The sequence below is a fragment of the Phoenix dactylifera genome, chromosome 2, assembly GCF_051530095.1.
Source record: "Phoenix dactylifera cultivar Ajwa chromosome 2, Ajwa_hap1_PhDact_Kaust_v1.1, whole genome shotgun sequence".
Classification (NCBI taxonomy): domain Eukaryota; kingdom Viridiplantae; phylum Streptophyta; class Magnoliopsida; order Arecales; family Arecaceae; genus Phoenix; species Phoenix dactylifera.
Window position 1 is genome coordinate 34,762,640 of NC_143191.1, and position 12,516 is coordinate 34,775,155.

The 12,516-nt window shown below is 38.6% G+C and overlaps 2 protein-coding genes across 2 annotated transcripts; one reads left to right on the forward strand and one right to left on the reverse strand.

Moving 5' to 3' along the window:
- The first annotated feature begins 4,249 nt into the window (after window positions 1-4,249).
- Window positions 4,250-5,702, forward strand: LOC103701671 (F-box protein At3g07870). The gene has a single exon (XM_008783825.4). The coding sequence runs from the start codon at window positions 4,300-4,302 to the stop codon at window positions 5,428-5,430; it is 1,131 nt and encodes a 376-aa protein (XP_008782047.1). The 5' UTR covers window positions 4,250-4,299; the 3' UTR covers window positions 5,431-5,702.
- A 426-nt stretch (window positions 5,703-6,128) lies between these two features.
- On the reverse strand, window positions 6,129-10,449 carry CAS (calcium sensing receptor). Its single transcript, XM_008783826.4, has 6 exons — window positions 10,141-10,449; window positions 9,791-10,036; window positions 9,207-9,396; window positions 7,008-7,149; window positions 6,788-6,919; window positions 6,129-6,677 (listed from the first exon to the last, which is right to left on the reverse strand). Exons 1-6 carry the CDS (start codon window positions 10,348-10,350, stop codon window positions 6,419-6,421), a joined length of 1,179 nt encoding a protein of 392 aa, XP_008782048.1. The 5' UTR covers window positions 10,351-10,449; the 3' UTR covers window positions 6,129-6,418.
- Between the last annotated feature and the right edge of the window lie 2,067 nt (window positions 10,450-12,516).

Below are 12,516 nucleotides of genomic sequence, written 5' to 3' on the forward strand. Positions count from 1 at the left end.
TTAGATTGTTTTTTTATATATTTTTAATTCTCATGAATTAAAAATATAAGTCAATATACTAATTCTTATAATAGCTCCATAATTTTGTCACGTATTCTACTTTTAGTAGCCCTTATCATATATTTATTAACCATATAAAATATATTATAATAAAATTTTAATATATTTATCAATATATTAATTATTAATATATTCTATAAAAATATATTTATTACTCCTATAAATTATTAATCTTATAAAAATATGTTATTTTTCATTATAGAATTAATATTTTTATTTATACTTATAATAGATTTTTTAATACTAATAATTATTTTGATTAGAAAAATAAGGTAAATAGGAGTAATATAGTAATATATTAAATATTTTTATTATATAAATATAAAATATAATAATATATTTCTACAAGAATTTAAAATTATACTTCAATAATAATAGGATAATAATATGATTAGTAATATATTATAATATAATATATATCATTAATATAATATATAATATCAACATAATATATATATATATATATATATATATATATATTATATAATATAACATTGATATAATATATTGATGGTATATTGATATATCATTTTTTCTGCTAACTTGAGGGATATTTTTGTCTTTAACTTTCAACCCAGGATCACTGCCCTAGGATAATCTTGAATTTCAGACCTCAAGAATGGATATCCCATCACCGAGTTGGGGATGATTTGAGGAGTGGAGGTGATTTAAAATCACCGCCACGTAGGATCACCATGGTGCAACCAAACGCGGTGATCTTATCACCTCCGCCTACATCACCCTTGATCCTAGGACGATCACCCCATACCAAACGCTCCCTATGGGGTTGTTTGGAAGTGAGTTCACTGGAACCATAAAAGTCGAATCACCTCTTGCATGATTAGCGGTAGCTATGCACTTTAATTAGCTGTGTACAAGCTAAGAAGCTCTCATTATATGCACGATTACATGGATCTTGGCGCTCTCATTATATGTACATGACTACATGGTAGTTTTTTTGCCATCTAGCATAAAGAGATTGGTGTAACCTGTGATCATGGAATTGTCAAATTAATATTTGTGGTTTCAATTAACTTTTGATATGCATACAATAGGCATTCTCCTTTATGCTGCGTGTGGCAAATAAATATTTTTCACGTATCTCTAACCGGCTCCAATATAGCCACCCAAGCTGGATTGTATTGTCTTCGCTGTCGGTGCCGTCCGTTGCTGAAGATTGGCGTCGGCTCCTCCCTTTCGGCGATTCTCAAAGACTTTTTGTTCGCTTGATGGAATACTTAGAAATGGACGTTTGGAGGGTGATGCAAAGGGGTGTGCAAAAAATCAAACGTACAATGAAATCGACCCAACGCGGTCTTCTTGGTTTGATTTATATGGTTTTTAGAAAAATTAAGTTTCTCATCAACTGAAATTGAAAAAATTTCGACTTAAATTTTCAAAAAATTAATCAGCCAATCCAAATCTCTCTCTCTCTCTCTCTCTCTCTCTCTCTCTCTCTCTCTCTCTATATATATATATATATATATATATATATATATATATATATATATATATATATATATATATATATATATATATATATATATATATATTATAAAATAAAATTTTTATGTTGACATTTAGCTTAGTTGTTTATCTAATTCATTGAACATCAATTTTATATAAAATAACTTTTATGTTTGGATTTAGCTCAGCTCATTTAGCCAAAATCATCAAACATCAACTTGATAAATCGAACTACCTAAACCAAAATTTTTGGACTAATTTCAAGCAAATTTTTCTAGACGGTTGGTTCATGTTCAATTTTAGTTTTAGAAGAAGGCCGATTTAAATTAGTTTGGTTGCAGATATACCTCTAAATTGATCCGACCCGGCACATATACTCCCATATGGTGATGTTGCTGCTGGAATCTTACTTTGACGAGATCGGCAATAATTTAGCTAAAAAATGTCAATTGAAAGGTTCATTATGTCAGATCGATTTCTCCGCACCTTACGAGTTTTTACTCGAATATGGAAAAGGAGTAAAGGTGAAGGAGTCCAGCATCTACTACTAACTGTGGCTGCCACCATCGGTTGCATGTCCAGTTTGGAGCTTCTATTAGTAGTAGTAGTGCGACAAAAGGATCTTGATCTACATGCCTGATATCCGATTAATTTGGTATGATGTTTGGGAACACGGTTTTGTTAATATTAGAATTGGCAAAAAAAATAATATTCTATTTATCATGTTTTATAGAAAATTTTATTAATCTTCTTCAGCTGGAAGCATTTATGTTCAGAGAAGCTGCTTCATCCTCATCTCAAACTTTGAAATAATTTTCCAATATTGACGCCACACATTGAGAGACATTAATCTATCCTTTAGAAAAAAAATTGACTCATATCAAGATACAAAGCTCATATAGTTGCACACTAAAGATACAAAAATTCTTCAAATCATTTATGAGATTGTTCAGCTTATTGAGATTTCTATTGCTTTTTTGTATTTTCTTTCTTACAAATCTTTTATAAATAGTTCCTGTAACCTTTTCCTTCTCTAATAAAGGTCAAATGGCTATGTCTCCCTCTTCATCAAAAAAAAAAGAAAGATATTAGAGTTGGCAAGAATTATTATAATGCGATCATATATGTGAAAATCTCTTGGCCTTGGGAAGTTTCTTGATATGTAGTAATGAGTCCTTACGATCTTTGGTCATCCTGGCTATACATGCTCTTGTTCAGCAAAGTTTGCTTACCAAAAATAAAATCTTCGGCTGTACTCAAGTAAGACATTGAACATTATTATTATTTTTTTTTCGAAAATAGAGGGTTTAGGTTCATCCATTTTGAATATATGTAATCACATTATTCTATCAGAATGATCAGCAACATAGGACGCCATTCGTTCCGCTGCCTCATTCTCTTCTATGTAAATATGTGAAGCACTAAAGGATACATATGTTCTAGAAAAGAATTAGATATCAATAAGCAATAGATGTTTCTCTATAATCTAGCTCTGCCTGGAGATCCAATCCACCATTGTTACTGAATCACCTTTTAAGAGAATATAGGTTGCTCCCAAAATCAACCTCCCACGCTCCTCTTAATTGTGCTCCTGGAACTATGGCGTCAAATAACTGTGCGCTATCCGCAGCCTATAAATTAGACTGATTTGGTCCAGAGGTCAGCAGCATTGTTCTTCTTTGCTTATCTATCTATATATATATATATATATATTCATTTTAAACAAACTTTTATTTGTTGATCAATAATATATTGTCATATTGGCATCATCGAACCGTGTTGTCGTTTTTGACATATTGTCATAATGGCAACATCTTTTGGTCATAATGTCATAATAGTGACTTGCTCTAGTTATTCAAATAAGACCGGAGGGACTATGGTGCTGCCATAGCAGTGCCCCAAGCCTATCACTCCGTAAGTTTAGGTTAGCCGCAAATAAAAATAAAAATGGGTCTGATAATATTTATTTAAATATATTTTTATATCCAAAACTTTTTAAGTGTGGATAAAAATTTGAACATCCTACTAACATCCGTATCTATATTCGTTAAAAAAAATGAATATGAATAGATATAGACAACTTTTCCATCCATATCCGAATATCTAATTCTATTTATAACTTTATTCACTTTTATATAGTATTCACGAACTTTTTTAAAAAATAAATGATTATATTAATATGCTATTAATTTGATTTATCATATATTTAGTAATATCTTTGATTCTAAAGTTATAAAATTCAATTATTCGATTTATATCTATATTTATATTCATACGATTTGTATATGTATCTATTTAAAATAAGTATGTATATAAATTTTTACATCCGACTAATATTTATATTTATATCTATATTTATCAAATAAAATAAATATAAATATAAATATATTAGTATTTAATTTTATTTAGCTCTGCCTTGACCGTGGGTTTGATACTCTTAACTAAAGTCCGGACTCAATCCAACCAAATGGCGTCGTTTCCTATTTTAAGGTTTATCTGACGCAACCCATCCACTGAAAACTATTACGTTTCTTTCATGAAAATAAAGAAAACTATCTTGCTTCGTTCTTCGATGGCCTGATTGGATGGTCCAGTGACGTATTCTCCACGGAGAGTCGGAGAGCTCCTGGGCCGGCTGGCCGGCGAAAAGGATCTTTCATCTCAAGTTTCCCCAATCAACTTTATTTACGAGCGGGTCCATGTCCTGTGTTATAAAGGTATAGTGAGCGGTCAAGCGTTTTGCAACCAACCAAAGAAAGCAAAGCTCGTGCCATGGCGAAAAGCAGGGGCTTCCCTCTCGACCTCATCAACGAGACACTCCTCAGGCTCCCCTCGAGTTCCCTCGCCAGATTCCGGTGCGTATCCAGACGATGGTCCTCTTTGATCTCTAATCCTCTCTTCCTCCGAAAACATCACGATCGATCCCGAGACAAACCTCTACTTCTCGTAGCCGAGATCCACGGCGGCAACCCCTATACCCTTCGCCTCTCCACGCTAAGCGGTGAAGGAGATATTCTGAAGTATTTCTCCATGACCGTGCCGGAGTACGTCAAAATGGAGCACTCCTCCGGTGACGTTATATGCTTGACGAACAACAGCAGCGTCTTCTTGTGCAATCCCGCCACCGGAGAGCTGGTGGCCCTGCCGGCTTCCAGAAGGAACGCCTATCATCGATTCGGCTTCGGATATGTGCCTTCCCTCGGGCAATTCAAAGTGGCGAGGTTTGATTACGGGCTGAGCTGCGACGTCTTCACCGTCGGCACCGACCGCAGCTGGAGGGCGGCGGGGCATCCTCCCTGTCGGGTCGACGGAGGCAGAGGCATGCCTTTTCTCAACGGCGCCCTCCATCTGCTGCCGGCGAGAGCTGGCCCGGCCGACCAGCCGGTTTCGGTCGAATTCCTCCTCGACGACAATGGGACAGCTCAGTATGTAGATGAACTCGTACGAGCTGTCCTCTTTGTCGGCGACGGGATTGCAGCATTCGATCTCGAGCTAGAGGCTTGGAGGACGGTCCCGCTGCCGAGTTTTGACTGCGATGAGATGATAGAGCTAGGCCGAGGTTGGGAGATGTTCCTGCGAGAGCTGAAAGGCTTGCTATGCCTGGGAGTAAGCTTACCTCATAAGTTGGACCTGAGGTTATTGAAGGACTATGAGAGCGGACGGTGGGTGAAAGAATACAGCATCAGCTTCTCCTTGTTGCCGCGCGCTTGCCGCTGGCCGCAAGCCGCTCCGGTGGCGATTATGGATGATGGAAGAATATTGATGGATTGTTCGGAGCTCGGATTGCTGTTTTATGATCGCCGAGAAGAACGTTTTACAGAGATAGAAGGTAGCAGAGAGTGCAGTGCGAGCTTATACGTGGAAAATATCTTGCTTTCCTTGAGAAAACCTTCTACCATATGATTCCAACGCGCCATCAACCTTACCGTCTTTTCCCCTCCAATTAGGATACGGACCGCTATGACTACTTTCTGAGGTAGAAGCATACATCTCCCTTTTCATGCAATGTGAAGTTTGTCTTTGATTACTTTCTTCTTATGAGAGAAAATTCCGTGACGAATTCTCTTGGTTTTGCTCTCTTTTGATGTGTAAATTGGACGAAAAAAAAAATTTGTAGTTTATCATGGACAACTCAAATAGGAAATTGAACATGAAGTAGAAAAAGGTTATGTAAATTATTGTACACTATTCCATATATACTTAACAACCTGAAAGGTGATAAGGAGAGAACAAGAGGATGGTGATTTCAAGGACTGATGAAGTTGATGACCGCTGAAAAAGGGATGATAGGCATACAACACAAAGCAGAGCATCTGATCTTAGAGCTCTATAACAAGCTGCTTCCTTGGAAGTCGATTGAACACTTGAATGCAGGTCACTAATATCCGATAGCCAGTGAATTTATCAACTCAACCATTTCATACGTCCCACCCATTTTGACCATGGACTTCCAATATCTTAGTCAGAGCCATTGAAGGGATCGGGCTGCCCCCAGAGAAGAAGTGCCATGGGAAGTCGGAGCCAATGGATCTAGATTAGGGAACTGCTGAATGTTTATGACAATATATAATAATCAGTATCCATGCAGCAAGGTCCAAAAATTCCAAAATGTCATTTGCTTACATGTGATCTCAACAGCTTCACAAGTAAAAATTGTTATGGTAAGGGTCTTGCTGGTACAGTGATTGGGATGAGGCTAACCCATAACATTTTTGCCTCCCAGACTATATCCATGGTTGCCCTGCTGAAAATGATGAAATGGATGGACGAAACATGACTAATTTGAACATAATATAAATGAGCCAACAGATTCAGGTATCAAAATGATACAACTAGATTACAAACAAATTGGTTGCGAAGCATGTAGAGAGAAGTTTCAGCAATGAAACTTCTAATTATCGATATTTCCTGGAAGGAGCTTTCTTGAAGATCGGAGAGCCGTCGGGTTGGTGGTACCAAAACGAGTTGCAGCTGCAGGGATGATCCGTGAAGGAGATATAACCTCTGCCAATGACACATTATATGAGTCTGTCCCTAAACGGCTTTGCAACCACCCTCTTCCCCCAGAGAACCCATCCGACATGATCCAACAGTTCTTAAAGCCTAGACTTGTGAGCGCCCTTGCAACAATCTTTGCACTGTCAGAATACCTGTAAATTCCGATTGGATACTGTAACTTAATAATGAGAAAAACCTGACTAAAGGATAAACTGAAAGTTCATAATGAGAAATAATAAAGTTGTGTGCTAAAGGAACCCACGAGTCCATTATAATGACGTTGGAACCCTTATTAATTCTCTTGAGGTATGAAATCTTCAGTGCAATTATCTCTGCTTCTACTTTCTTTGCATTCCTCACAAGACCTTTTATCTTGCTAGGGAGTTCCTCTAAACTACAAGAAAACAGAGCCGTCTGCTGTAATTTTTTGCTAATTTCATTATAGTAGACAGCCATAGCAAGAAAAAAAAAAAAAATCTTACGGCACTGAGATCATCTTGTTCTTAGCACTGGAGGGCAGACGAGGAACTCCTGCTTTATTCTTGTCCTTCTCTGATCTTATATCAACCATAAGATAATTTCGCGAAGAAATCAGGTCAAGAGCCTGAGCAGGGCTGAGATTGCCTAGCAAATAAGTTAATAAACTGAAGTTGCATCAACATGAAATAAAGTGCCATCAATTCTGAAAAATTGTATATGTTTCTCCATCAACACATGAAAATTAAAATATGAAATCTCAAAACCTTACAAGTTATTTATAAATCAGTAATCCATGCAACCAATTGAATTCACAAAGGTCCTTACATGTGATAGTAGTGTTATATAACCAAACAAAGAGACTTGGATTTCACCAAATAAAGTAAATCAATTTAACTTATTTAAATTGATAAAATCAAGCTCTCAAAATGACCAAACCAATTTACACAAAATGAACAACAAAAGCATCAGATGGGATTACTAAAAAGGAGGTACTTGGATTCTTATATAGAAAAATCCAGGTTACAAAATTGTTCTTAGCACAAATCATATTATTTTTTTCTTTCGATTCACACAAACATAAACATCCACACAAACACAAAGTTGGGTATACAATTTGAAATGGTATTTGAGTTATTGTCCAGGCTTCTACACCATAGCAGTGATACAGCCACTTTTGCACCAGGCTTTCTGTCCAAATGTTAGAAAAACAATGTTTAAGTGATCAAACATGTATCAGGGTCCTACCTCAAAACCCAGGCATTTAGATGGATGGGTCCAAGAATATATAAGGACCACGAAAGTCCTTAACCTATCTAATGTAGGACTATTATTCCTCAATACCCCCTTTCACATGTAGAGCCCGAAGGATGGAACCGGAACGAGAGATGACGTGTAGATTAGTAAATGAGAGTGTGGAGATTTCAGTAGGTAAGAAGGATCGGTGGGCTTTGATACCATGTTAAGATCCTATCTAAAAACCCGGACATTTAGATAAATGAGCCCAAGAGTATATAATCATCACAAAAGTTCTTAACCTATCTGATGTGGGACTATTATTCCTCAACACCTCCTCTCATGTGTAGAGCTCAAGGGACAAAACCTAGAACGAAGAGCAACATGTCGATTAGTAAGCAAAAGTGTAGAGGTTTCGGTAGGCAAGAAGAATCGGTGGGTTCTAATACCATGTTAAGATCCTATCTAAAAATCCAAGTACTTAGATAGATGGCTCCAAAAGTATATAAGCACTATAAGAGTCCTTAACCTATTCAATGTAAGAAGCTTGCCGAAATCTATAGACTTACAAACCCAGATTTTACAAATACTCTAGATTAAGTGTTAGAAAATTTGTATATCAAAATCTTATTAATCTACAGTTTAAATTTTCTCCAAAAAAACCCTTCTAGATCTTGCATTCTAAATTATATGATGATTACTTGATAAATAGCCTAATTCCCCATATTAATACAGTTTAATTTAGCACCCAAGGGCGGCTTAATTATAAAAAGAAACTAATTGCTTTTGTTAAATTATGCTGGGGAGAATGGATTTATGCATAACTAAGAACTACTTTTTCAAGGTCATATCAATTTCAATATATGTGTTGTAGAATTTTTGAAATGTAGATTGAAAATTAAAGCTATGCTATTAAAAGAATTTAATGTGGAAGGCTTCAATTTGATGCTTATGTCGGAATACTTCTTCTACAACTTTAAGAAAAGTAGCATATGCCATCTGTCGTGATCCATTTAATAAGATACACAGTGTTCCAACTGTCTAAGTTGGGGAAGTCTCTTGTGTTGATACAAGAGACTTGGGTTCAATCCTGCCCTCACTCCAGTATTCAGCCAGGCTTCCACCCATCCTAGTTTCAAAAAACTTGAAATAAAACTAACTACGTACAATCCCATTACGTGATCAAATTTATCTTATCTTCTGTACCACATTCATTTTCTTTTTCCTCTCTTTTCCATACCTAATTTGAATAATAAAGATACAACATGATTCAATTGCAATAACCAACTGGATATGAGCTCAAACCCTTATAAGCGTTCTGAGGTCAACTAGTAAGATTTTTGTTGTCATAGCGATGCTCTTGGCCTTCTCGATCCTTTTAGTTGGATAAACACTTTAAAACTTTTCTGCATCAGTATAACTTGCCATGTAAAAACAGATTTAGATTGTCTGGGAACCACATGACTTACCTTTATAACCACGAAAGTTGAAAGAAATGACCGACCAAATTGGTGGAAGAAGAAGGTATGCAAGGAATAATGATCCAGCTGAGACAACAATCACTGAAGGATCTGAAGTAATTGTTTCCACTGTTCTTGAAGCAAGGGGTTTTGCCCCTTCTATAACTTTTGCTGTCTGCTGTGCTGCATCTGCAACTGTCTATTGACATAAAACACTGTCAATCTTAAGGCACCAATTCTTCTATTTACAATCATGGCACTGAAAGGAACATGGCTCTTCAACATTACACAAACTAAAATATTCAAGACTATGAAGTACTTAGCATCATAGTCTCATAGTCTAAGAAGTTCAGAATTGCCCAATTTTTTTCTTGAATTATTTAGAATTTATTAATATCAATTTTTTTTAGCAAAAAAAAAAAAAAAACCTATTGGCTCTACAAAACTTATTTTACTAATCAGTTTTCTGATGTTTCGATTTACATATTGACAATATGTATTCTTGATTAATATTATCCAGACAAATTGTACAAGGAAAGGGGACAATTTGAAAGAGCTGAATACAAAAAGAGAGAGAGAATGAAGAAAAAAACCTTAGCGGCAGATAGGACAGGGCTGGGATCAACTCCGGCACTCTGGAGAGCTTCTTTGGCCTGCTTGGAAGCGTCAGAAAGCAGCGGCGAAGCAGCCTTCAGCGCCTCCTGGCGAGCACTCTGCAGGACAGGAAGCGCCGCATCTACTCCAGGCTTCAGAGCATCAGTCAAGACCTCAATTACGCTCCGGGATAAGTCCCAAACTCTGAAACCCACATCCCCTACCCGATCAATCGCGTTTTCTACCTTCACCAAAAAGAAAGGAAAATGTCACAAAAACTTAGGCAAATCTACAATGACTTTAAAAAAAAATGAGTTTTGTCGGGGAAAAGAGGAGAGAGGAGTGGTGCCTTCTCGAGGGAATTGAGGATGTCATCTTTGGAGAAGTCGAAGGCCTTGGCTTCGCAGTGGGAGCTGGGGGCGGAGAAGAGGGCGAGGAGGGAGAGCGCCGTCGGTGTCGGGGAGAGCAGAGGAGGAGAGGGACCGGGCTGGGACTTGGGGGCAGGTTTGCGTGGGGGCGGTGGTCTGGTCACCGCCGCCGCTCGGAAGGCCATCGCCATCTCTTCTGCCCCCTCCCTCGCTGGTCACTCGTGGCTGACGAGAAATGTGATAGGACGCTGAAGTCTGAACCATAACAACGGCAGAGTATTAATGGCTTCGATGATTTATTCATTTATTATGTATTTTGTGTGATGGATATCGAAGTAGGACGAGATGGACGAATACTTTATCCGAATAAGAAAGCCTTGGACACCATGACGTTTTGAGTACGAAGTCTCTTCATTTGGCACCTGAGCTGGGATTGGCACAGTAACTGGATGATCTTCGTCCATCTAATCAAGATCATCGTGCTAAATATGGATGGACGTGATTGAAAAATCCACCTTTTTCAATTCAAGTATGAAACAGATAAGATATAAAGCCATGAATTTTTCTTATACCTAGGGTGTGTGAATTCTTTGCCCAGATGGATCGCACTTTTTCAGAGAAAAAAAACTATGAGAAAAATATTATTTCTTAGATCAGAATATTTCACAGTCCGATGTGGCGCTAATAAATGGACTAACCAGTGAAAAAAAAAAAAAATTACACCAATCGCCGTTGTATAAATGCCCGTTTCATCAAAAAAAAAAAAATTACACCAATCTGCCTATGCCACCTCCAATAAGGAGCTAGTTGCGTAGATGTTTACGTGAAAAGTCATAAGTAGAATGTGTTGCTGGAAATTGGACCCAGGGGCGGTCGTCGGTCGAGAAGGGGGAGCGGCAGGTGGACACAGGGGAGTGGCGGTCCGTCGGCGGGCGGCGTCCTCCGTCGGGGTGCCTGCAGAAAAGCCGGTGGCCGGGTTTTCCGGCGTCGGCCCTCCAATGCTTAAGTCAGAGGGGGGCAATCTGTGTTTAAAGGAGAAAGAGGAGAACAGTATTTTTAGAGTTTTCTGTGTCCAACCCCCCCTTTGAGAAGCAAGGGTTCCCTTTTATAAGGGGGGTCGGTTTACCTGTGATGTGATTGGGCGAAACCGTCGTACGGCTCGGCATGTTGCTTGGATTGGCACACGATCGGGTGAATCATTGCATTGATGTCGGAGGTGAGGCCATCGTACGACCCGAGCCGGCACGCGATCGGGTGAATCATCGCATTGATGTCGGAGGTGAGGCCGGGGTCAGAGACTTATCACGGCTGACAGGACTCTGCTGAGCTGATTTGCCGTGGAGAGCTGAGGATCCGTAGATAATGGGAGCCATGCGCATTAATTGTTGAGTAAGCCGGAGGTGCGCATTAATTGTTGAGTAGGCCGGAGATTCGCATTAATTGTTGAGTGAACCGGGGATTCGTATTAATTGTTGAGTGAACTGGGGGTTTGCAGACATCATGCGTAATAAATGCTGGGGCAGTGGCAGGATATGGCCCTCGGCCGGACCTCGAAAGGGTACGGCCGTGGTAGGTGGTCGACAAGGACAGACCTCCGAAGTCGGAAATTCTCTAGGTCGGAGGTTTCGAGGTCGGATGTTCCGAGGTCGGGCGCCGACCTCGGTCGTCCAAGGTCGGCAGCTATGCGGCCTTCTAGATGCAGGGTTACTATATTACTGGGGGAAAACCGTATTCCCCCAACAGAATGCTATAATGCTTGTTGGGATTATACATTGCCAAGTATTTCATATGGTATATATTCTTCTGCCTGATCTTAGCAGCTGGCCGAAGTGATGGCCTTAGCATAAACCAAACTGCCGGACTTAGCAGCTAACTGAACCACCAACCGCAACAGTTAATCGTATTGTTAACTTCTATATTGGCCGAAATGCCAACTGGAACCATCGAGCCAATCGAAGTAGGATGGCTGGCCGGTGGCAACAAGCCATGTGTCTCCTATTCAAGTATTATTTAAAGCAATTAACGGCCATTAAAGGTATGATCACAATTCCATTAATAAAGGAGTGATTACAACTCATCCTGAGTGGATCGACTATTACTGCACGATCAATACAGTTAATATTCTCCACATACATAATGTAGGGACCATACCAAGCAATTAAGACCTACTTTTGTCTTACTCTGTAATGGACATTGATAAAAGAAATATAGTTATCAAACAACAAATAGTTTTTTATAAAAGCTCCGCAAAACGGATCCAGTGAAGTTACTGCCATAGAGCTAGTTTTGGACTTGACATCGGGCTAGGTTCGGGTGCATGCTCGAGCCAGGCTAAATAGATACTCTGAGTGAGTCTG